Source organism: Gossypium arboreum, chromosome 9 (assembly GCF_025698485.1).
Source record: "Gossypium arboreum isolate Shixiya-1 chromosome 9, ASM2569848v2, whole genome shotgun sequence".
Taxonomy (NCBI): domain Eukaryota; kingdom Viridiplantae; phylum Streptophyta; class Magnoliopsida; order Malvales; family Malvaceae; genus Gossypium; species Gossypium arboreum.
The window spans coordinates 82132312-82157420 of record NC_069078.1 but is presented as its reverse complement, the minus strand read 5'-3'; the positions used below and the strand labels follow the sequence as shown (position 1 = coordinate 82157420).

At 31.5% G+C, this 25109-nt stretch overlaps 2 protein-coding genes across 9 annotated transcripts; both read right to left on the bottom strand.

Annotated features, from left to right (window-relative positions):
• Positions 1-7759: 7759 nt before the first annotated feature.
• Positions 7760-14383, bottom strand: LOC108453646 (uncharacterized). 3 transcript variants are annotated; one of them, XM_017751877.2, is made up of 10 exons: positions 14189-14383; positions 13896-14086; positions 12354-12462; positions 10685-11024; positions 10132-10201; positions 9917-9984; positions 9380-9495; positions 9185-9291; positions 8294-8433; positions 7760-8025 (listed from the first exon to the last, which is right to left on the bottom strand). In XM_017751877.2, the coding sequence occupies exons 1-10, from the start codon at positions 14363-14365 to the stop codon at positions 7772-7774; spliced, it is 1572 nt and encodes a 523-aa protein (XP_017607366.2). In that variant the 5' UTR covers positions 14366-14383; the 3' UTR covers positions 7760-7771. The 3 variants fall into 3 exon arrangements, with proteins under 3 accessions (XP_017607366.2, XP_017607365.2, XP_052874949.1); XM_017751876.2 differs by having other exon boundaries at positions 9917-10201; XM_053018989.1 differs by lacking the exon at positions 14189-14383 and having other exon boundaries at positions 9917-10201; positions 12354-12478; positions 13896-14020.
• A 2400-nt stretch (positions 14384-16783) lies between these two features.
• LOC108453205 (nuclear poly(A) polymerase 1) lies at positions 16784-24617 on the bottom strand. 6 transcript variants are annotated; one of them, XM_053018988.1, is made up of 13 exons: positions 24408-24538; positions 23649-24320; positions 23481-23558; positions 23211-23318; positions 22280-22342; positions 22020-22181; positions 21032-21145; positions 20876-20938; positions 20450-20779; positions 19052-19216; positions 17891-18865; positions 17222-17289; positions 16784-17107 (listed from the first exon to the last, which is right to left on the bottom strand). In XM_053018988.1, the coding sequence occupies exons 2-13, from the start codon at positions 23763-23765 to the stop codon at positions 17062-17064; spliced, it is 2289 nt and encodes a 762-aa protein (XP_052874948.1). In that variant the 5' UTR covers positions 23766-24320; positions 24408-24538; the 3' UTR covers positions 16784-17061. The 6 variants fall into 6 exon arrangements, with proteins under 6 accessions (XP_052874948.1, XP_052874945.1, XP_052874946.1 ...); XM_053018985.1 differs by having other exon boundaries at positions 20876-21145; positions 24494-24617; XM_053018986.1 differs by having other exon boundaries at positions 20876-21145.
• Positions 24618-25109: the final 492 nt, after the last annotated feature.

The window sequence follows — 25109 nt, the reverse complement described above, 5'->3', positions numbered from 1 at the left end:
ATTGACTAGAAATATCAAATCAACATAAATTAACAGTGTTAGTGTGGAGGGATCGACTTGATTGATAGAATACAAATTCAAGAACTAATTAAGTCTAAAAAAGAATTTAAAAACTAACTAAATACAGATATATATTTAAAAAAGAATTTAAAAACTAATAACTAAACAAGTTTAAGTGCCAAATTATATATTATCCCTTCTAAAATATAACAAACATATAAAACTACCTCATTTTCCTAACAAATGAGAACTTGACCTAATGACAAATAACATGTTTTAAATCTTGCAAAGACATTTGAGTAATTTGACCTAATGACTACATCGCAATTGATGCTTTGCTTCTTTTTCCTTTAAGGAAAAACAAGTGAGTTTATCAATTCAGACTTTCCTTCTTTTTGTTTGAATATAGAACTAGTGTTCAGGGCAAAAGAAAAAAAAAAGAGATTATTCACATAATTAATTACTGTATGTAAGATTCTTCAATAAAATTCAACCAATAAATGCATGCATGACTAAGTCCTCTACGCAAAGGTTATTTTCACTTTCAAAAGCATATTAAAATTGAATATGTTATTATAAAAAAATGGAATCTATTAAATAGTTATTGTATTAGGGATTATGGTACAATATATTATAGATTATAATACATTAATATTTTGTTTTATATAATAGTAATTCGAATCTACATTATTTTTGGATTCAAGTACTTTAGTATATATTAATCCTAATTTTTTTTATTTACGTTGAATTTTAAAATTTTATTCTTTTAATTAATTTAATATAATTTAATCTCTCTATTTTTATAATGTTATTAATAGTTTCAAAATAATACTATTATTAATTATTGTTGATACAGTAGTGATGTGGATTTTTAACTAACCTTAAATATATATAATTTCAAATAGTTACATTTAAATCCCATTATTAACTTATTTTTCCAATTAATTTAACTAAATCCAAATTTTCAAACACTGCTTTTCTCAAAATATTCAGCAGCCCTCGATACATTATCAAAATGAAGATCTTATTCTTTTGAGCTTAACATTCAAATTCAAGAAAACCCTTTTATTTTTATTATTTAAAATTATTTATCAAGTTTGGAATATCATTTTCCAACGTGTCTACTGTTTTTTTTTTCTTTTCATTTCCAGCACATCTAATCTAAATATTACATGTTTTTAAATATATAAATCTCAACGCATCTAACATTTTTTAAAAGTCAAGTTCAAAGTTAAACCGCGTCAAGACCTACTGGAATTGGAGTCCAAACCAAAAGTAAATGCACAATTAATAAAAATAATAGGTATGAACATAGCAGAATGGTTAGAAAATATTTTTCAACAATAAAACAGAGAAAAATGCATTGAAAATAATAGGTATTAGTATGGTCTATGCTACGCTTTGTATTGCATTAATTATTTTTGAGTTAAATTATTGAAGTAAATATTTAAAGATTAAAATATATTTCAAATTTTTATACTTTTCGTATATTTAAAATTTAGTTTTTATTTTTTATTTTTTATTTTAGAAATTTAATCACTTTATTTTTAAATTTAAATACAATTGTTAACACTATTAAGCTCTTTTGTTAAATTCACACATGTGTAAGATTTTAAAATTTAGAAAAATATTTAGCAATCATGTAACAAAAAATTATATTGCAATAGACTCGAATTTAACAAATATTCTAACAATGTCTACAGCTCTTAAAAGTTACATTAGCATTTCAATTAAAATAAAATATTTGGACTAACCAATGACATTGTAAAAGTCGAGGTATCAAATTTTATCAAAAAATTAAAGTTTAAAGATTAAATCTTAAATTGAGTGTAACATAAGGACCAAAATTAAAATTTGACCATTGGTATATAATAATAAGTTTGAGAATTGCATAGGGACCAAAATTAAAATTATATTATATTTCTATATAGTATATCAACATAGAGATCAAAATTGAAATTTTATCATTTTTTATATAATAAGAAAAAAAGGACCCACGTGTTTAGAAAATTACCAACATATACATACAGTTTAGAATCATAAAAAAAAAAAATTGTTACATGCAAATTGCAGCTGTTTGGGTATTCTACTGTTTCATGCTTAGTCAAAGCAACCCACAGACTCAACCAAAGCTTAAGAAAAAAGGAGGATGCGTGTCTGTAGAAGAAAGCCATTGGACATTCTTTTAATATTTAGGAATAGATGCCGTGAGGGACCTTTTGCCCAGATCAAGGGCTTACTGTGGCCGTATAATTGGGTCCATGAGAGCCCACCGATGGGCTCCTACGACCCACTGATTGGTTTATTTACTAATTTTTGAAAAAATATTAATTATTATAAAACTATCAATAAAATTTAAAAATTCTATAAAATTAGGTTACTAATAAAATTTAAAAAAAAGTAAACATCCTAAACAATTTTATCTATTACTCTATTACTTCATAATTGTTGAATTATTCTCTCTCTAACATTAAACATTTACTCATTGTTATTATTAATTAATTGTTGACCAAATATAAATAATTAATAATAAATATTATGTAATTTATTTAATTATTTATTAAATTAAAATGCATAAAATTATCTCTCATGGATAAATTTTTCAAATTATTTAACAAAAATAATAAAATAACATATAATTATATTTAAAAAATGTCCTAAAATTAAAATATTATTATTGTATAAAATAACTTTTTTAACTTAAATTATGTATGGATATGTTTGAAAATACTTATGGTAATTGAATTTGAGTCTAATTATTTGTAATTACCCACTTAATTAGTCAAATTCTCAATCCTAAAAACTAGAGGGTGTTAAAAGCTTCAATTACAATGGTTACACAAATATATTATTGGATAAATTATTAAAATAGTCATTTTTGTTTACCCCAGGTTAATTTTAGTCACTTATGTTTGAAATGTTACGTTTTAGTCACATTATTGCGTTGTAACATTTAGTCACTGAGCCGTTAATTGTCGTTAACGGCGTAACGATAAGCTGACATGGCACATTAAATTATCATTTCAAACAAAAATTTTAGGTTAATTTATACAATCGGTCTCCATATTTTTTCGTTTTGAGCAATTTAATTTTTTTCTTTTATGTTCTTTTAACTTTCCTTTTTTTCTTTTCATTCTCCTCTGTTTTCCTCCATTCTCTATTTCTTTTAACGTAGTTTTTCTATATTTGTCATTTGTTAAAACTAGTACCTATACTTTTATTTTTTTGAAGAATTTATTTTGTTCGAGTGAGGTAAACTTGTGGATTAGTTTTAACAAATAGAAAACATAGAAAAACTACATTAAAAGAAATGAATAATGGAGGAAAACAGAGGGAGAAGCAGAAGAGAAGAGAAAATAAAGAGAAAAAAAAAAGGAAGTTAAAAGAACATTAAAGAAAAAAACTAAATTACTCAAAACAAAAAAATATAGGGACCAATTATAGGATTTAACTTAAAATTTTCGTTTGAAATGATGACTTAACGTACCACGTCAACTTACTGTTACACTGTTAACGGTAATTAACGACTTAGTGACTAAAATGTTACAACATGATAATATAAGTGACTAAAACGTAACATTTCAAACATGAATTACTAAAATATAACCTGAGACAAACAAAAATGACTATTTTGATTGTTTACTCATATATAATTACACTCAAATCCAATTAAATTATCATAAACTTAAAATTAATTAAAACAAACTCATTTAGGTTTAAAAGTTCTAAATCGACGCATGGTAGGGTTGAATTTAGACCGAGTCTAATATTAAATTTATATAATCAAAATGCACACAATTAAAGTTACATATTTTAAAATTTGTGTAAATCTGATTAGTTGTTTGGTAATGTTGTTGGAGGCAGTGGAGTGATGCAAGTGGATCCACGGATGTATGTGCGTAGCTGGATCACAACAAGGCAGTGAGCGGCAACTAGGCGGACGGCAATATGTGTATTTACTAATTAAACATTAAAATTAACAAGACTCGGTACTGAGTATGGACTCAAAATTGAATTTTATCGACTTGAACTTAACATGTATCCGAATTGAACAAAACTTAAAAACTAATTCTGAACTTGTGAGATATTATTATATTTGAGTTTCATTATTATATGATATTTTCAATCCAACCATTTAGACAAAGTTTGCAATTAACACCAGTAGCAGCAGAACAGCCAAATTTTGGATCGAGTATAAAAGCTTTTGATAAAATTTGAAGAAGAAAGCAGTCCTAATATAATCATCCAAAATCGATGTCAGAAAATGAAGAGTATATTTCTGCAGAAATCCTCTTATCGGATCTGCAATAACAACAAGTACTAGAGTTTATAGCATATTTTGCAGCGCGCCATCCAATCTTAAAGGGGAACTTGGCAATGCACAACACCATCGAAAGTGGCCCAACAATACACAAAAAACAAGCACTGCAACCGAACTCTATTAAAGATGAAGGAGAAGGACTTGGGTTTGTGTGATTACGTTTGCAACCACTGGATTTTACCTGCACTTTATCTGTGATGGGAAACTTGGTCTCCATTTTGCCGATGCTGAGAACAGTTGCAGTTTCGGTGAAATGCCTTAATGGGTGGAGAAGTTGAAGCAAATGAATGGTAATTTTGCTTGCAAGGATGAAGATGAAGGAACTGAAGATTTAAGTGCATCTTTGGTTGTGGAAATTGCTGAAAAAATATTCCTTTGGAAGCTTTGCATTGCTAGGGTTCTATTTTTAGTCAATTTCACCCTCGAATCAAATATCATCTCATTATCCCACCGGCCCATGCCTTTTGTAGCTTTTCCTTCTATCTTTGCTAAATTTTATTGATGAGGTTGGTAAAAGTTGCAATCAGAGCCAGAGGCTAATCTACGGTGCCTGGTTGTTGCGCCGACCTCTTAAAATGTAAATTTGTTATTAGATTGTTAAATTTTTTTAATAAAGGTAAGATTATATTTTGATCTCTAAAATTAAAAATTTAATTTAATTTTTAAAAATTATAAAAATATAGAATATAAAAATTAAAATTTTATACAGCTTCTAAAAAATTATTCTGACTTCACCTCTAGTCAGAAAATATTTTTTATCGCTTAAATTATAATTTTATTATTATTAATTTAAAATTTTATTATTTTAAAGACACCATGTCTTTTGGTTCTCTATCACGCTCTGTCACTAATTTATATATAATTACATAAATTTAATATAAAATTCGACCAATAGAAAGCTTACATTTTATATCTTCAGACTCGAAAATCTCCTTTTTACCGCTAAATGAACCTCTCATTGGCATCTCTCTCGAAAACAGAAAAAATCTCATTAGCATCTTTTGCACTTTATATCCTTGAATTCTTTTATAAGTTTTTAGTCAGTTTATTTATGACCGAGTCTTCATACTCTTTAAATTTTTAAAATTGAACTCCTATATTTTTATTTCTTTGAATTTAATCCATTTATTTTTTATATAAAATTAAATTTCAATTGATAATATTGTTTCTAGATTTTCCTTAAATTTGAATTTCAATATTTAAAGTTCTGATTTAAAAATTAAAGTCTGATCGATGACACATATTCAAATTTAATAAGTATGAATTAATAATATTAATTGAATTTTATTTTTAAATTAGTGATTAATTTCATAGATTTAAAAACAATATGTTTGAATTAAAATTTAATTGCAAAAGAAGTAATAAATGATTTAAAACGATAAATTATTAAAATATAAACCATAATTATAAAAATAAAAAAGAAATCATCAACCGATTACACCAAAATTCCAATAAGAAGGGTGATATTAGCTCTACATATGTAATACTGCTGATGGTATTAGTAGTTATTCCCTACTTTTTGATAAATAAGCCGAACCAATATTGGCAATGGCATCTCTCAGTTACATTACTTTTGATTCTTTTATATATCTGTATTTTTTATATATTTATATAAAATACTTACTGTTATATCCAACATATTTTTTCAAATTCAAGTAACGTCAGATACCTTAATAGTAATGTGCGCCGTCTTGCCTCTAGCTTTACGAGTGCAAGGTTTTTCTGCCCTAAGTGCATGATTAGCCTCGCTTAGTCAAAGATCTTGTTTGCTTTTTTTTTTTTTTCATGCTATCTGTTTCTTTCGTTTGCAATGGAGAGAGAGACGGAGAATCTTTAAATTGAAGAGAAGGAAGATGTGGAATTAGTTGTTGGGCCAGAGGGTCTTAACAATGTAGTTGTAGATATTGATTATGAGTTATGTCTTATTACAAAGTTTATTGGGGAATAGCAATCAATTTTTCGTTGTCTTTGTGGAAGCCAATATGAGGTGCTAGTATAAAGCCAAATGTTGGTAACGGTTTGTATCTCATTTAATTTTTTTTCATGCGGTTGATTTGAGAAAAATCTCCGATTATTTTTCATCATTTAACAATTGTCTTTTTCTTATTCATAAATTTTTTTATTCGAAGGCGGTTAATTTTTTCTATGTAGATTTTTTGGTCCAATAGAGTGGTTGCAATGAAAATTGATATTAGTAAAGCCTCTAACTAGGTTGATTGAAATTATCTGCAATTTATTTTAAAGCATCTAGACTTTCATCGACAGTGGATGGATTGGATAATTCTATGTGTCGCTTTAGTGAGTTACTCAATTTCTTTTAATGGTAGTGAGATCGGGCTAATATCACCAGTCAAAGGGACCTGCTTTTACCTTATCTTTTTTACGGTTTATTTAAACTATGGACCTAAAATATTATATAGTCAATGCTAATTATACAAATAGAAAAGGTTTTCTTACGCCATATCATGAGGTATGATACTATTTGAGAGAATGGTGCTAGCCATAAGCATCATAGACACCTCATGAACTATTTAATATGACACATTCAGGATTTCGAAAACATGGTTGAAAAGAAATTTGATTTCCAAAAAATTATTTCTCATATTAACATCTCGTAAGTATAACATAAAAAAAATGATAGATCATACTAGCATGTTATATATTTTATAACTTCAATGTAGTTGAAAATGATATAATCATGTACTTGAAGAGTATATAAAAGGAGGTTTTATTTATCTTAATGATGTAAATTCATTTCAAATTAACTTGATCAAAGACTAACAAATAATGATAAAAAGTACATGTTAAATATTAAAATGGAATAACTCAACAAATAAACACTAAAATAAATAAATAAAATTACATTTTTTTTTGCTATTTTATTAACACTCATATTATCATCTACATTTTTAAACTAGCAGAATACATATAATTATTTAATTTTAATTTTTATTACTTGTTTAGAAATTATTTTTATCATATTAATACTTTTTTATAATAATTAATCTTTCTAAAAATATGAATTATGTAACTATATAATTACAATTTATAGTATCAACCATGATATGGAGAATTTTAATGCAATTACACTTTGTCAACCAAACACATCAAAGAAATTACAATTCATTGTAATTACACTCTCGTTCAGTTACTCTATTCTGTCCAAACATACCCTATATGTTTATTTTATAAGAACAATGCAAGGCTGCAGGAGAGCAACCAGCCTTTGCATTGCTGTACCACAAAATAAACTTTGGACCCGATAGATCTATAAACCAACCATTGCAATAACTCCGCGGAAGAGCTTCCAGTTCTGAACCAATAAGCTAATGTTAGTATAGGGATGGCTGCTCCTTGCACTCTGGCCATGCTCAGTTCAAGGATATCGGTACATTGAATGTGGATGCGGCTCTCCAGTCCCGAACTTTTTTCCTTGACTTTTCTCAAAACTTACAAAGTTTCAGGCTCACTTTTCTCATCTTTGTAGCCTGATGCCTTTCCACTTCTTCCAATTAAATATGGCCCGGGTGAGGAGCTGTTGGCTTGTGTTTCAAGACCATGATAAGATCGAGTAACAAAAAATTCAGCTCCCGATTTAGCTATTCCTTTGACAAGAGAATCAGGGTCTCGGTTACGCAATTGCAGAGCCTTCTCAGTTGCATTAGCTAAGGCAAGAGTGCCATCATTATCTCCATCTCCATTCTCTGTATAACATTACATTCCCACCAATGTGAAACCACGTAGAAAGGCATTGCTTAATAACTCATCCAAGCAGAATATTATCAATAAAACAGTTACCATGAAAGCAATAATAGAGTTCTACAGGTAAAACTGGTGCACCCATTATTTCATATACAAAAAGGAAACACTCAAAGCATTATGCAGACAATATTTTCAGCATAACTTTCGGAAAATAAGAGAGTAGAAATTTGAATACCACCAATAATGGACTTAAAAGTGAGGGATATGTACCTTGGAGTTCAAAATCTTCAACATATCCACCTTTAAGGAACGAAAACCGTGCTTCTTCAGGTTGCTTACTTACCTCCAATTGAGATGAACTGATTAAATCTCGAAATTCCATTACATATGTTCCCGTCCACTGGCTTCCTCTAAAGAATGTAATTTCCAAATCAAATATCCAAAATGGAAGCATAAATATACCAGATATTTTATGTACAAGCACTTGTATATGTCAACAGAGCATTTGTCCTACAAAGTTCTCATGTTATATGCTTTACCACTTCGACAGCATATCTCCCCTCAAATTTAGTTTATTTTTGCCTATCATTTGAATTTGTAGAATACAAACACAATAAACATCATCTTTCTATGAGAAATTTTACAAAATCGACAAATATACAATAAACGAAGAACAAATTAACAATTTAGAACAATCCATGTAGGTTAGACACTCAGCATGTGAGTTCCAACAGTAGCAAAAACTTTTGTAAAGCAAACATCTTTATTCATCGCTTCTTAATATCTTTAATATTACATCTTTCTTCAAGTTAGAAAAATAGAAAGTCCGGGACAGAATAAAAATATGCAATTGGCCAGTCTCCTCAGTTTCACAAAGCATACAGTCCTTCAATTTTACTATGTTCACTAAGAGAGAGGTATTGCATTAAACTGGCAGTTGCATAAGCATTCATATGGCCTACCCAGTTACACCATAAAGCATAGTTAAGTTGAACTGGGAAAATAAAAAACGACATATATGACTAAACCTGCAGATAGAATGCTGAAAGGATTTGGGAATAGGGGACAAGCAGAGAGAGGACAGTCAAGACATTTTAGAGAAAGTTAAGTTTATTCTCGATCAAATAAAACATAAAATGAGAATAGTTAATGGTTATTCACCTGCTGAAAGCTAGCATGGCTTCAAATGGAGTAATAACAGGTGCTAAGAACTCTTTGCTATCCAAAAGTGCAGTTTGCGCACATGAGATGTAGATGAAAACATCACACTGCAAAAATGTAATAATTTTTAGATTAACCTCAAAGTCTTTGACTTCCTAACATAGAGACTATCTACAAGCATGTCTGAGAGGTTACTTCAGGAAAATTAGCAAGTTTGGCAGGGTTTGGTCTTCCCATGACAAGAGTGTAGGCCTTTTTCCCAGCAAGCATGATCAGTTCCTTCATCTGATGAATCATGTGAAGGTAGCCAGCTGCACAAAAGTTACCACCTTATTTAGGACACTTTGATGCATGTAGAAAGTTCCAAGAAAATATAAAATCTTAGATGAGCCTCAATAAAATAAAAATTCTAAAGAACATCTCCGACAAATGCAAAATAAAAAATAACAGAACTATGGATTTAGGGCAGTATACACACATCTAATGTAAACAAAAGTAAGCATTACTTCCGGACCAATATATTAAAAATGTTTGGATGAAGAGTTATATGTGCATGGATACTAAAAAACAACACTATTAACATGGTCAAAATGATTTTAAAAAGGTAACCATGTAAACCCAACAAAGACACTTCACATCCATAATCCAATTCCTAAAAATAACAATTACAAGGAAAGGAGGAGTGTCCTCTGCATAACTTTTAAGTTTAGGAAAACCACCATGAAAACTTACCCACACCAAGAGTTCCTACCAAAATCCCAACCATATTAGCATCTTTTGCTCTCTCCACTAGATAATATCTGCAAGAAACGGCAGTCACATAGTGCAAAACGAGTAACACAATACCGTATTGATAAGGGTGTTGCTGAATCGGGAAGAGAAACAGCAAACTTTGAGAAGGGGTAAGGAAAGTAGTGAGCAGAAGCACGAAAAGTTGAAATGCACACCGACGCTTAAGGATCCTTTTCTGTTGTGAAACATCTGTCACTAATTGATCCTCTGTTGCATCATATCTGACTAAAAACAAACATCAAATTTTAAACAAATAGCTTCCCAATAAGATAACATTATCATATTCTTCAGTCATTGTTAAATGTGTACTGTACATGGATCGCTAGAAGAAGCTAATTTTCCGAAATCATGTGTACTGTTTCCTTAATCAAAATGTCTGAGAAAGTCTAGCAAGAGCATAGAAGAAAGTATATCAATGCATGGTAACAAAATAGAAGGAAATCAACATATGATTGCATGCACAGTGGGAGTCTATCATTTAACTGGCTAGATGCAGAGGAAGAAACGTAATTCTTAATTACGAAAAATTATGCCAACTTACCAAGCAGAAAGCTAACATAAAGGTAAATTCATGTCCATAGATGCAAACAAGAAGTAAAATGTCCTTGCTCTGTGGTGTATGTACTCATATAGCTTCAGGAATGAATGCATTAGTAATTACTATATTCAAAGATGGGAGTATCTGGGGAAACATGGCAACATGTCTACCTATCTCACAGCCATTAAATGTCAGCACAACATTGGAAAAAGCTGAATTGTCAGGCCCAATCCATAAAAGCAAGTAATCTTCCACTCTCCGTCCTTCTAGTAGATCCCATATCAAGCCTCCTAGACTACACCTAGTACCAGTTGCCGCACCTAAACTGTTAACAGAAGAACAGCTGCCCAAATATCCAAGTCCGTTGGACTTCCTATGATCTTTTAATGGATTAATAGAGGAACACATAACATCAGCAAAAATGAGCTCCAATTTGGTCTTAGGCATAGCTTCCACCAATGCCTCTTTGATATGTGATATCGCATGTGCATACTCTAGCCCATAAAGAACCTGCAATATCCAAAAACAAGATAGGAATTCTGAGAATTGAGAAAGAGAAAAATCACCATAGGAAAAACATAATGAACCCTTTCCTCAAATATCTTTGAAGTGACCCATAAGAAACAATCATGATGATTATGTCAGGGTGCAAATATTTGGCATTTAGATAATATTTCCTTCTCGTCTTGAAATATGTTGCTTGCATACAATGAAGAAGACCTTTCACAAATAAGGCAGAGAAAAATGAAACCTCAGGAAAGAGAAACATAAGCAGAGAAAGACCATAATGACTCTTTTTTAGTACTTTTCTGAATAATAAATAACAATCAACTTTGAGCATTTGGCATTTCCTTCCATCTTAAGATAATGTTGCCAGCTTACTCAAAATAAAAAACCATGTCGACTGCGCATTATGAAGGGAACCTTTCATGAGATGGAGAAAAATGAAATTTCCGAAGGCCCCGAGTATGAAGTGGCATTGACAAAAATAAATCAGCTGATTCAAATGAAATACTTAAATAGCAAAACTAAAAAGTCTATACGCATCTTATCTGCCTTGAAATCCATACATATAACAATGTTTCCATGACAAGTAAATTGCAGCTAGAAAGAGATGCTTGTAAGAGGGTCAAATCAGATTGCTCTTCCGGATGCTAGATTTGAAAAATCACTTTATTTGAAATCAAGGGGCTTATTGTTTTCAGCTATCTACTTTATGAAAATAAAAGTATTTTGCTAACGCTAATTGCAGCAGCTGGAATTGGGCTCCATTTAAGGATCAAAATTTATTTTCATTTTCTAAAACAATAGCTAAGCCTTTTCCTGCTACAAAAGTCCAGGTACGTGAATCAGATTGAAAAATACTTTATTCAAACCATCAATGCGCTCAGTAATAGTGAGGTCCCTTTTCATAGTTTCAGCTAGTCCTCTTTGGTCTCTTCCTCTCCCTTGCTTGACATTAGTGTCCTCCATTAATTGATATCTTCTCACAGAAGCATTTATAGGTTCCTAAACATATTTCAATAATTGGGTCTCCAATGAATGTGATCCTGACCATTTACCATGCCCCCATTCCTAATGTTACTTGTATTTTTCTCATTTTAGATCCTTTTTCCAAAGAGAGAGAATCCAAGGCAAATTGGAACTAAAAACAAAAGACTCCAAAAATATATCTCATATCATCAACTGAGACATATCTACATATGCAACTACGTGAGCTACATGCTAAAAATACAGAAGAAATATTTATTAGTTTTAACAAAAGCTATCTATGATTTTTTATCACAATATAAAATGGCTTAAAATTGACAAGCAGAAATTCTACATTACTTATCATACCACAATAGGTTTTCCATTGGTCCCAAAGTAACTTGATAACTTCTCAACACAAAGAGGTATGCTGATTGAAGCCTTTCCAAAAACACAGAATGCAGGAAGAGTTGAGGTTCTGCAACAAAAAGTAGCTTTTGATATAAAAACATATTTAGTACAACACAAAGTTTACGGGGAAAAAAATTGAACCATTTCTAAAGTCAGAATTCTTCAAACTGAACCATCACAGGAGAAACCCATAAAGCATAGAAACCAAGAGAAATAAGCTAAGTTCAAAATCCCATTAGTCAATCCCAAAAACTGAATCATAAACAATAATAACAGCTAACTCTTGCAACAATTACTAGCACCCTTAACTTGTAACCATCTTCAAGAAACATTAAAAATCCAACTGGTGTAACTCTTAGGATAAACTCCTCCAAGAATCCCATGATTTGAAAACAAAGCATCCTGTGGATAAGTTCCGTTCCCATAGAGCTATACAGTTTGTTTTACATGAAAAAAAAATTTAATAACAAGGTCCTGATTGGGAAAAAAGAAATCACAGGATGTTATGTGGGGAAAGATGTAACCACAAGTGGTGAAGCAGTGTAGCTGAAGTATAAGCTGATGATTGACCATTTTCTTATGAGCAGAAACTAAAAGGTCGAGATAATTTAAGCTCCTCCATATTAACAGGTATCAAGAAGAGAAGATCTTTCTAGACTCATATTCTTGAGTTTTGGTACACCAAAACCTTCTCCAAAACTAATTTTTTTGCAAGACTGAGGATTTAGGTATTCATCAATCAGCTTTAGCTTCTCCTTAGAAGTGGTCTAAACTCTAAAGTTTCACTTCACCACATCATCAAAAATCTTTATTACCAAGAATTTAAACCCTTATCACTTTTTCCAACTCTAGACAATTAAAACTCATTACATAAAATATTACAAGTCTTTCCTAGGTCCAAGTACAGGAGGGTTGTCATTAGTAACTTAATAGTCAGGTGCAAAGCTTCGTTGAATCAGAATATAAAAAAAAAAAATACACAATAATTTCGGTGCTATCAGTTTGGACTCAAAATCACATCAGGCATTGTAATTTAATGGCACAACTAAGAGACATAAGATTGCGAAAGAGAGTTGGAGTGCTGCTGACATGAAGCAGCATTTATACTTAATTCTGATACATCACTCACATGTAAACCAGAAATGATTAAAAAGTGTTTTGCACATGAAACCAGTTGTCCCAAGAAAGTGAAAACTAAAGAAAGGTTAAAGAACATTGCATATAGACCTCAATTAACATGACACTAAATGAAGAAACTAATTAATAAGGTATAAGATTTTCAGGATTTAACACAAGAAATTTGGCTTAATACCACATATTTAAGATATAACAAGGATAATGCAAAAACCAAAACATTCTTAAGCAATAAACAGAGGAAAAAGAAGCCCATTCCAACATAAATGTTCGAAAAATCAAATCATCAATAAAGACCCAGAATAAAACTACATCTCTGCTTCCTAAGACAGAGACAAAAATAAGTTTTTTTTTAAAGGTACTTACGGGCTGAGACAGGTATGGCCATAATGTATAACGCAATCAGCACCGATATGAGAAGCTCCCACTTCATCAACACAACAACTCCCAAATGTTGTGTCTGCCATTACGAATAACCCGACTTTATTACCAGACCCAAGCTTGTTTCTTAGACAAGTAACCACTTTTGTTGAATGTTTCAACAAGTCATCAGGGAACTGGAACCCAAAGCCAAAATCTTCATTAAACAGAAGAAACAAATAAAGAGAAAAGGATGGCAACAGCCAGAAAAAATATATATGTAAATATCTGATTACTACCTGCAGAGCAACTCTTGTGAAGTTCCTATTTAGAATGAACTCTGCTGTGCGGCTGATTTCGAAGTTCAATTCCAAGTCCATGGCTGCTGGCAGACTAGCTCGCCTCTGGGTGCGGCTCCAGGAAGAAGAAGAAAGTGAGGGAAAGACTGAGCCTTGGGCTGGGTCCTGCAATGGCATAAAAGGCCTGTCCAATTTAATCCTAGCTGCTATTAAAACAACTTTTATTAAATTATATTTTTTAAGAATATTTATTTATATTTATCAAAACAATAAAAATTTAGAATTAAAAAAAAAAAAACCTCATGACTCAATGTTTCTTATCTTAAATCTCTACATTGAATAGTTATTTCAAAATATTATTATCAAGCTAATTTTTTAAATTAATAATTATTTAACATGCATAGTAGCTTGAAAAAACGTGCTTACTTCAATTAAAATAACATAATATTTTAAAATATATTATTACCTTTATACACATTTTGTATAATTTAGTAGAATATTAGCATATTCAATAATTGTTTAAAAAATTCTAATGAAAAAGGAATTTTAAATGTGTATGAAAATGAAATTCAATTTCTATTAAATTTTAGATTATTATTTGATTTTCTTTTAATTCCAATGCCAAGGCTAAGAAATCTTACTTGTGGAAATAAAATACTCTGTATGAAATAATTATTTTTATTTTCTTTTTATTATAGAGATGAATTATAGGGTTTACCATATGGAAAAGCATTATTTAGTACCTACTTAGTTACTTAAATGCATTACTTACCATGTAATTTTAGTTTAGTAATATGATTTTTAATCATAAATTATGAGTAATTATTTGATACATAGGTGGTGACAAAATTTTAATTTCACTTACGAAGTTAAAATTTTCACTGTCGGTTTATCAAATAATTATCCTAATTTTATTAATTTTTATATCTAATCTTTAAATTTATTTTTCTAAAATAAGATAGTTTTGACTATTTTAAGCTCAGCATTTAATTAATTAAAATTTGCTGCTTTGATGGGTAAATGAGACCTAAACTCACCGTTTAAATAGGGATATAATTAAATATGTGTATTCAATCAGTTTAGTTGGTTTGTTTTTATTTATCACAATTTAAATAAATCAATTTTAAGAAATCAAATTAAACTGAACTGATTTTAAATTTCAGCTAAATAAACTAAACCGAAAATACTTGATTTGGTTCGGTTTATTTTTTTTAGGATGAAAAATATGAGGAGTTGTGCAAATGAATTTTTTTATAAAATATTTACCTTTTAATGGTAACTACATAAGTATACAACTGTGAGATTTTTTTTTAATATTTTCTATTTAAACTCATTTTAAACTATAATTAACAATGTTATTAAATGTACATCGAAGATTTAAAATTAATTAATAAATATAAAATGAGATGAGACAGAAAACTTGTGAAAAACTATTGTATACCTCACAACGTTGGGGATTTCTGTAATTAATTAAAATAAAATCTTAATTATACTTAATAATTGTCAAAAAGAAAACCTTTCAAAAAAAATTGTGAATTAAAATATTATTTCATATCTTTAATATTTTATGAAAATAATTTTGAAATTAAATCAAAATACATCAACAAATATGAGATAATTTGATATTAAAAATATGATGAAATAGAATTAAAACATGATATACTATTTAATGTGCGGGTGAACCAATCAATATAATTAAAAACAAAATAATAAATGAAGTAATAAAATACATTTATCTGTATACATTACTATGTGAATTATATAAATCATTCTTGAAAAACACCAAATTATGTTAAAAATAAATATAGAGATAAAATCTCAAATTTGAATGTAATATAAAGACGAAAAACTAAAATTTGACCATTATTTTATAACTAAAAATGGGAAAGAGATCAAAATTGAAATTGCACCCTCATCTTATAATGGAGAGAGAAATAACAAAACACTTGTCCCCCAAAGTACCAAATCATGTTAAAAATTAAATATAAAGATTAAATCTCAAAATTGAGCGTTATATAGAGATTAAAACTAAAATTTAACCCTATATAAATTAAAAAAGTAATTAGAAAAGTAAAGCGATCTTAGTTGCAATTAAACCATTATTTTATAATGTAAAAAGCAGGACACGTGTACTGTGTTGGAATGCCTTAAGGTCTTCGTTTCATATTTAGTTTATACATAGTCCAAACCGTTCTTCTAAGGACTAAAACTGAAATTATACCACTATTTTAAAATCTGAGGAGTATGGATTGAACCATAGTGGTCACATCGTTCTAATGCAAAACCGGAACAACCACCAGTGCATAAATAATATTAAAAGTTATAAATATCTAACTTCATGAAAATGATAAAGGTATCCAAATTTCAACATCCGTAGAAAGCAAAGCGGAAAAAGACAGCGGTGGTAGACATTACCATCTCTAGTTTCATGTTACTCGAAACAACTGCTATCTTGTATTCCAGTGATATGACTTCAAACTCTTTTAAGTTTGAACCGAGTTTTCACTTGATCACGAAAAATATGACCATTCCAAGTATTCTTCGCTCGATTCATTTAGAATTCTTTTTCTCTTTCTTAGATTCAAGTAAACGAAATAGCTAAAAGAAAAAGGTACTGAAATATAAATAACCGGAAGCATTACAGCAAATAGGTTTTCCAGCTGCTTTATCCTTACAATACTTATAGCATTAGCGATCTACCATTTCCTTTACACAACTGAAAGCTGGAATTCATGCAAACTCTGACAATTCTTTTTTATTAACTATAAGTCTTAACTGTTTAAGGATGGAAAGGGAACAATTAACTTTAGTTATGATGCATAACCCCACCTTCCCAAACTACTGTGAAAACCACTTCTCTAAAAACCCCCCTTTTACCCACTTTTCTCCGAAGCCTTACCCAAGGACGTGAAGTTCAATCTGCAATTCACAATGGAAATATATAAACCTCAATTGTGCCATTTCAAAACAACTAATCTAATCCTCGTGCCTTTTAAAGTTGAAGTTTTTACCATACTAAGTCATTGAAATTACCTTATTAGCGGCTTCTTCTGGACCACAGGTGCAACAGGGATTGATGTCATTGCAGTAAGTTCCGCAGGCTGTACGTGAATAGTGATAGTCAGAATCAATCAGTCCTTAGTAGTAAGAACAAACATCGATATTTGATCTTGTGTACATTCTGAGAATTGCAAAGAGATAAAACAGCATTTACATGGAACAAAAATGTTTTATAGGTATGGAGCTTAGTGAAGCTTCTCTTGGTTGAACCAGTTCCATTCACAAGCTTATTATTTACGATTGCACATTTTCAAAACTAGTCCACCCATTGTTCCAACCGGCCAAAGGGAAGCCTACTTCAATTTCCTAGCGAAATGGGCATCTTGCTTTGTATAACAGCATTAAAACAATCCTTTGTGCAACCGTTTACCCTATCTCCAGCCTTTGTTTGTGCCCCAGGTTTTATTATCACAAAGGGAAGAAATTTTTGTTTTCAGGCACAATGGTGCACTTTCTAACAGAAAACCATAAAAATTTAAGTTAATCATACAGAGAACTTTCCCCAAAAAACAAGCAGCAGGGCTCAATTCAAAGCAAAAGAATCATAATGGGGATATCTAGCAATGTAATGAAAGCAAGAATTCATAGAGCTACTAGAAAAATAGAAATTAGTAAATAACTGAGAAGGGATAGCACAAAAACCTCTAACTCCTCTATACTCCCACTAGCATGTAAACTGATGGAAGGACCAGCTCCATTGCTTGATATTATCGGTGCAGCTCCTGCTGCATCTGACACTGGAGCCTGCTGAGAGCCATTGTTAGTGTTCCCCACAGATACAACCTGGTTCCTAAATTCTAAATCATCTTCAAGCTCTTCAGGTTCCTCTGGAAAAGCTTGGTCGGAGACATATGGACCAGACATTATCTGCTCAATAGCCAACTTCTCTGCCTCTTTAGAGCTTGATGCATCAGTGGTCACATGCAAACCCTTATGTGGAGGAATATATCTAAGTGATCCATCAACCTCACTGTTAAGGGAAGAAAGTTCTTCCGTACTTGAATTTTTTGAGCCATTTGTCATATTGCTCTCATCTTTTCCCCTTGTTGGTTCAACCAATCCTGTTGCATCTACATTGTCACCCTTCAAGGAACAAGGAGTCACAGTACCCCCAGGACTACCCACCTGAACTTCTGCACTAGAAGAAGGCACAGCAGTGATATATTTGCTGTTTTTCAATTGAGTATCTGCATTGTCATCTGCCCTCTTCCTCTTCTTTCCATCAACCTGTCCATCTGCAGCTCCTTTAACTTCACCAGACTTGTCTGAACCAGCATGACCAGAAACTTTTGCATCTGATGCCCTCCTACTATCCCAGGTTGCTTTAGATGGACGGGAAGGACGGACACCACCAGGAAATACAAAGCTAGGTATGCTCCTACGTTTTACATGAGATACACGGATTTCCATTCCAGGCTTCCATAAAGTGTACGTATTAACAGAGTGTTTAAACTCCTCGACAGTTAACCTTATATCAAATTGTTCGCCTTCATTTACTGGAACTCCTTGTTTGCGTTGCAAGCCCATAAAGTAACTGCAATGGAAGGGCCTAGAATTGTCTTGAAAATCGCCAGGATGTGGGTGGCATTGAAGCATGTTATATGTGTGCCTTTCAATCTAGATTTAAAAATAAAAAATTGAAAAGGATTACGATAGACTAGAAGCATAAAGAAGACAAAAAACAGGTAGGGTACCAAAAACCACTTCAGAATTTTATAAGAAGTGAGTTGTTTGATTTTCAAGAGGGTATAAATAGAACTCTAGTCATGCCCTCTCTTGTACAAAAAAGAAAACTATTTTCACCTTCAATGTGAGTTGACGGAGACGGGACTCAACCCAGCCTTTCCAATTTCTTAAATCATCATCATTTTCAGCAGAGATATCTATTTGTAGATAATTCTTGTATGCTTCAAAGAAGGCATAAGCCTCAAAAAGGGCATCCCAGTCAGCTTTGTTTGCCTCCATAGCCTGCAAGCACTAAAAAATGTCAACAAATTCAAGGTGCAAAATCAATATGAGAACTATAGAAATTATTAAAAAGGTATGAAGAAAATCAAACAGCAAACAAGTTTATAGTCCTTTTGGAAACAAGAATTGGACGGTGAAGGATTTTCAGTTCAGCTCCAAATGAATTATTAGTTGGGAAATCCAAAACAACATGGACTTAAATCTAAGCCAAATCTGTATCTGATTTTAGAAGCTCAAATATTAAAACTCCAAATAATGTCTTTAATTATGTACCCCCAAAAAGCTTCTTGGCTTGGAATTACCAATCAAAACTGTTCCCCCTAGTTCAGACCTAGCCATTAAAACAACAGATTTGTTTTAAGATACTGGGTTTCGCTAACTTATACAAATAAGGGGTCCAAATCCAAGTTTTAGTTGCCCAACAAAACTTTAAAATCCATGATTGAGATGATTGACGTCTTCATTAAAAATTCACTAATGCGGTCGGTTATCTTACACTTACATTGAAGTGCTTTATCAACAACCATGAGTATTCAAAAAATAAATTCTAAAGAGTCAAGAAGATTATGAATCCACCTAGAAACTGCTTTGAAATTCAAACAACTTTGGACATTGGGTACCAAACCCAACAGTGAGCTGAAATGAAAATAAAATATTGCTGAGGTAAGCTCATAGTTCTTATAAATACAACAAAGCATTTGATATTGCCTTTTCTAAATCATTTGTCTAAGAATTTATCTCAGCTGAGATTTTTCTTATCTAAGATCAATAAGCATTTTTAGATTTAAGATCAATATCAATTATTTAATGCTAAAACTTTTCTTAATTTTTTCATTTCAGTATTTATTAAATCTTGACTTTCCCTCATTTTCTTATCTCTATTCTCTCTCTCCCCTCCTTTGCCCCCCCTTCCACACCAATATCTTCTCTTATTACAGCCTGGTATCCATATACATAGCTCATACCCTCCAACATGGCCCCCAAGCTCAAAACCTCAACAATTTCTTTCCACTTGAAACAAACTTCACTCTCTTTTCTCTCCTTAGTCTCTCCCTCACCACCTGGTTCAATGAAAATGCAAAATGCTCCACAATAGATTTGTGCAAGTTTTTTGTTTGATTTTGGGGTTTATTAGAAAAATAATACACTACTTCGTGGGAATTGATTTCATACTAATGAAAACAAAACAACAAATAGGCAAGAAGAGATTTGACATGAACCATAATATCATACCTCACAAATTTCACTACCCCTCTGAAATTCATCTGTCATGATTCGCAAAGTACTTGATGACACGTTGTAGCTAGAGTTCATAGAAGGATAAGCAGGAGTAATTATTGGCATCAAATGATATCTATCTTTAGGATTTTTTCGAGGATCCCAAACTTGAAGACCAAGAGATCCTTCCTTGATTGCACAAAGCATGACAGGGTTTGGCCATCGCCACTGGGTATACACCCTAAAAAATCGAGAAACTAACATATTGGGCAAAGCATTAGGGTATAGCTGACATATACGAGCAACAAGCAAAGCCCAGTTTATACCACCAAGAAAACCAGCAACCTGCCGAATTAAAAAAAAAAAAGGATTACTTTTTTATCAAGGTAAGAATAAAAGGATCTAGAGGATAATCTGACCAATAAGAAAAGCATCTTATACATTAGAATAAACACCACGACGTTTTGCCCAAAATCTCATGCATCTCAAAGTTGTACGGAAGTTCTGCAGATCAAGTAACAGAACATAATCAAAGTCCAGAATCTCTGGAGGAAAAAAACATATGTAGTGCACACTATATAAAGTGGTAGCCACAACCTGAATATTTGGAACCAACCGTAAAATTTGGTCAGTGACTCTGCAACCATTAAGACTACGAACTGTCTGGTCATCTGTATTTTGTAATATAGAATCTTGCGAAATATCCAAGTCCTGCCCCAGAAATCAACACAAGCTATGAGAATTTTCAGACACAACGAAGAAGAGAGAGGTAAAATATAATGAATTTTAAGTGACAAGATTGCTATGCAAAAATTAATACACAAAACATCATCACTCCCTAGGCCATAGCCAAAGCTGAGTAAAAACCACCTGTTCTCCCTCAGAATACCTCTAAGGGCACAGCTCTAATGATCATCATTAAACACCATGCAAATTTTAACGTGGTTGCAATCTAATATTCTAATTTGTTCTTTTCATTGCATCTAATCACAATGTAAATTACCAACTATGAGCACCTCCTTATGATAGAATTTGTTTAATAAAATACATAATGGAAGTAGACCTGTGGTTTTGTTTGGATTCATTACCACAACCAAACCGGCAAGCCAAAGCAGCCTCTAAACTACGAGGTGAACTAATCACATTCCTCTATGACCAGTTAAACCATTTCTATTTTAATTATAATAATTCCTACTCTCATTATACATGAAAAGGAAAGCAAGCAAAGGAACCTAGAAAAATGCATGTGGAGAAGCAAATATAATGGGGACCAGGAAGTGGAAACAACTTCTAATGCTTCATAAAGATTTGGCTGTCATCATTCACAAAATAAAATACTAATATAACTCATGTAGTGGATTCCATTCCCACAACCAATCTAACACTGCCTCCACAAAGTGAACCCCCAAATTCCTCAAACTAAAAACTCCAGCAGAAATAGAATAATTACAAGCTTCATCACTTATATAAATCTTCTTCTAAATCTCGAATGGCAAATTAACTTTAAAGAAAACCCCTTGCAATAAATGAAAACAGTATGGTGTATATGATATTAAAGACAGAGACCGGATAAACCAGTGCATACTTCAGGAATAACCCAAAGTGAAAGTTTTGCATAGAGAAGATCTATGGAAACTCCTTTGAATTTGAATTTCATGATCGGGACATGAGCATCAGGCACAGGGTGCAATTCCGACACTTCAGGCATCTCTGATAGCATCTTGTGTAGTTCACCAAAGAAATCCTCCTACATCCAAACATGTACAAGCATTTTTGGTGTCAATTAAAACTTCCTGATTGAAAAAAATACTGAAGAAACATAAGCAGAGAAAGATCTGGTCGCACTTCTCGTGTCGCATGTCTAGGTCCCACACAAAGGGTATCTATATCTGCACCAGGACCATGTACCTGTTTACAAAAAAACAAAGACAAAGGAAAGCATGACAACCTAGAACTCCAAAGTCAAAGCAAGAGTAAGAGAAACCACGTATTTGAAGGTATTATTATGAATTTTGCAGAACTACGAAACTCAAAGCAGTATAGACATTAATTAATAGAAAACTATATACTCCAATGACCAGATAAAGAAGATCAAACTCTAGACACAGTTTTGTCTCCTTTCTTAAAATGGGAAACTAGAAACCAAATATAAATGCCTTATTCCAGTCAGATTGGAGCTATTTGAGTAAACCAAGAAAACATCACAGCAAGTTCAATATCTGACCAATTTAGAACATAGAACTACTATGGAGGCATGTCTAAGATTACAAGTATGCACTGTAATAAAATAAACCCTAAACAGAGTAGTTGAAATTGCACAAAGAAGAAGCATGAATAGTTCTTCCACAAAACCCTATGCTGTTTCATAGATGAATGAGATAGCAGAGCAAGCAAGCATCCTGCATAAAGTAATTCTAGCCGATAAACTTAGTCACAAGCTGAAAGAGCCAGCTCAAGACGATAGTCAAGTCGTTCATAAACCACCAGGTATTGCTAAGATAGATGCATCAGCTACGAATATATAAACAAATATGACAAGGCAGAAATTCAGAACAAACATACAAGCTCGCATCAATAGCCGCTTGAAGACATAACTCAGTTCTGTGTTTGTCCACCATCTCATAATCAGCTAATAAAAGTGTACATCCATTACAAAACTTTATAATAAATTCATTAAACCCTAATGCTTTGCCCTTTATAACTTACAGGACTACAACTCAAATGAAATTTAGAGATAAATACAAATAAGCTAAGACAAGAAAGAAATCAGCCATACCCCTAGCCGATAAGAACCAAAAGTGAATATCTTAGCATTTGCTTCTTGAACCAATTGCTCATTCAAACCTTTAGCACGGCTAATTGCCTTAACCCAATTCTTCACAATCTGTTTAAATTAACATCAACAACAAGTTCATCATCACCAATCACTATAACCCAAAAACATAAATCCACACTCAAAGAATCAAGCAAGAAATAGTAAGTACTATTACCAATTCATTCTACTTCAAATTCTTAAGAGACAGACAAATAAGGACTACAAACCAACCTGATCAAGCCTCCCCAATACTTCCTCTCGACTAACAGCCTCCTCTTGACTCTCGTACAATCCCACATTTTGCAAATACTGGAAGTTAAAAATTCCAAAGAACCAAATTTCAGTATAGTCTCAAACACTAAACAACTTACAGCAGTGGAAGTACAGTTAAAAAGAAACCTTCTCAAGCTCTCGGGTTTTGATCACATCATATTCAGTCGGTCCTCCCAACGAAATAGGTTCCGTGATGCCTAACCTTTGCCCACTGTTTCCAGTTCCCAATCCAGGACTCCCCATTTTTCTTTATTTTTTTATAATTTTTTTCTTTTTTTTTTCTCTCACTCAGTCTCACTTTTTTCTTTTCCTTTCTGGCAACAAAATGAGAATTAATCAAAATTTTATTGCTAATATTTTTACACAGATTTTTTTTGTTTTCCTTTCCTTCCTAAGTTATATAAAAACAAAAAAAAAAAGAACAAATGCAGCGGTAAGAATCAAATTATTGCTAATTGTAGAGTATTAGGGAGGATACAGCCAAAATTGAAACTGAAATTACAGAATAAAAAGCTAATCCTTCTTTTTCCTTATAATAAGACTATAAAGGAAAGATTACAACACCAAAATTAGGGGCTCCGATTGGAAACCTACTCAAACCCTAAAACAGGCACAAAACCCAAAAACAAAATACAATTAGAAATCCGAAGTCGCGAGAACTTTAGGGTCTCCGCCTTGTGTTGCTGACTCTGCCGATGGCTATGTTAACGTTGTTGTTCTTCGTCTGCGATAACGACCGAAGGAAAAATTCAATAAAAAACCCCCCCAGAAGCCTCCAATAGAAAAATATAAAGGACCCTGAAAAACAAATTTAAAAAATCAGAGAAAAATTGGATCAAGATTAGGGAATTTTTCGAGACTCTAGACAGGAGACAGAGAGTTTACAGGGGTTTCGTGATTGTTGTGGAAAAACTTTTAATTCCTTAATATTATATTATTTTCTTTTTATTGAAGAGAGGAAAGAGAGGTACCCCTGCTTGGGCTTTACTTTATCTTTTCCTTTTCTCTCGTCCCAAACAGCTAGCTGATTATGGTCGTTGCTGGCGGCGAAAAAATTGAGGGGCAAAATAGAGAAATAAGAATCAAATTTTGAGTAGAAAATAAATAATAATAAATATTATTATTATTCTTGGTGCTTATTTTTCATGTAAATTTGAATTTTTTTGAATATCATTTAGAAATTTAATATTTTTATTTAAAATTATTACTGCAATTATTGTAAATTTTTATGTTTGAACTTTTAATATATTACATTCTCATAACAGCAATAAGCATATAAGTGATTTTTATTTTCTAAAAAATTATTAGTTGTATGTTGACTTTATAAACACATTTTTATATGTTTAGGCCTTAAATTTATTTTTTATAAATATTTAATATAAATGAAAAATATTTAAAGGAAAATCTACTAATGAAGTGGAGGAAAAATAATAAGGAAAAAATTATACATTAATTTATATGACCTCTATAAACATTTTAATTTTAAAAGAAAAATCCCACAATATTTACTCACTCTGTCCATGCACAATGCATGTTAAGTTTGGCATAAAATAAAAATTGTAACTATTAGTTTCTTTCAACTATTAA

Excerpts from the sequence above, each read along its gene's own strand:
- LOC108453646 (XM_017751876.2), bottom strand. The coding sequence starts at position 14,365 with ATGCCATTGCAGGACCCAGCCCAAGGCTCAGTCTTTCCCTCACTTTCT. Across the intron at positions 12,463-13,895 it reads GGCCATACCTGTCTCAGCCC|AACCTCAACTCTTCCTGCAT; the intron begins GTAAGTACCTTT and ends TTTTTGTTGCAG. Across the intron at positions 10,202-10,684 it reads ATTTAATGGCTGTGAGATAG|TCAGATATGATGCAACAGAG; the intron begins GTAGACATGTTG and ends GTTTGTTTTTAG.
- LOC108453205 (XM_053018985.1), bottom strand. The coding sequence starts at position 23,765 with ATGGGGAGTCCTGGATTGGGAACTGGAAACAGTGGGCAAAGGTTAGGC. Across the intron at positions 23,559-23,648 it reads AAACCCGAGAGCTTGAGAAG|TATTTGCAAAATGTGGGATT; the intron begins GTTTCTTTTTAA and ends TTTAACTTCCAG. Across the intron at positions 19,217-20,449 it reads GGGGTAGTGAAATTTGTGAG|GCTATGGAGGCAAACAAAGC; the intron begins GTATGATATTAT and ends TAGTGCTTGCAG.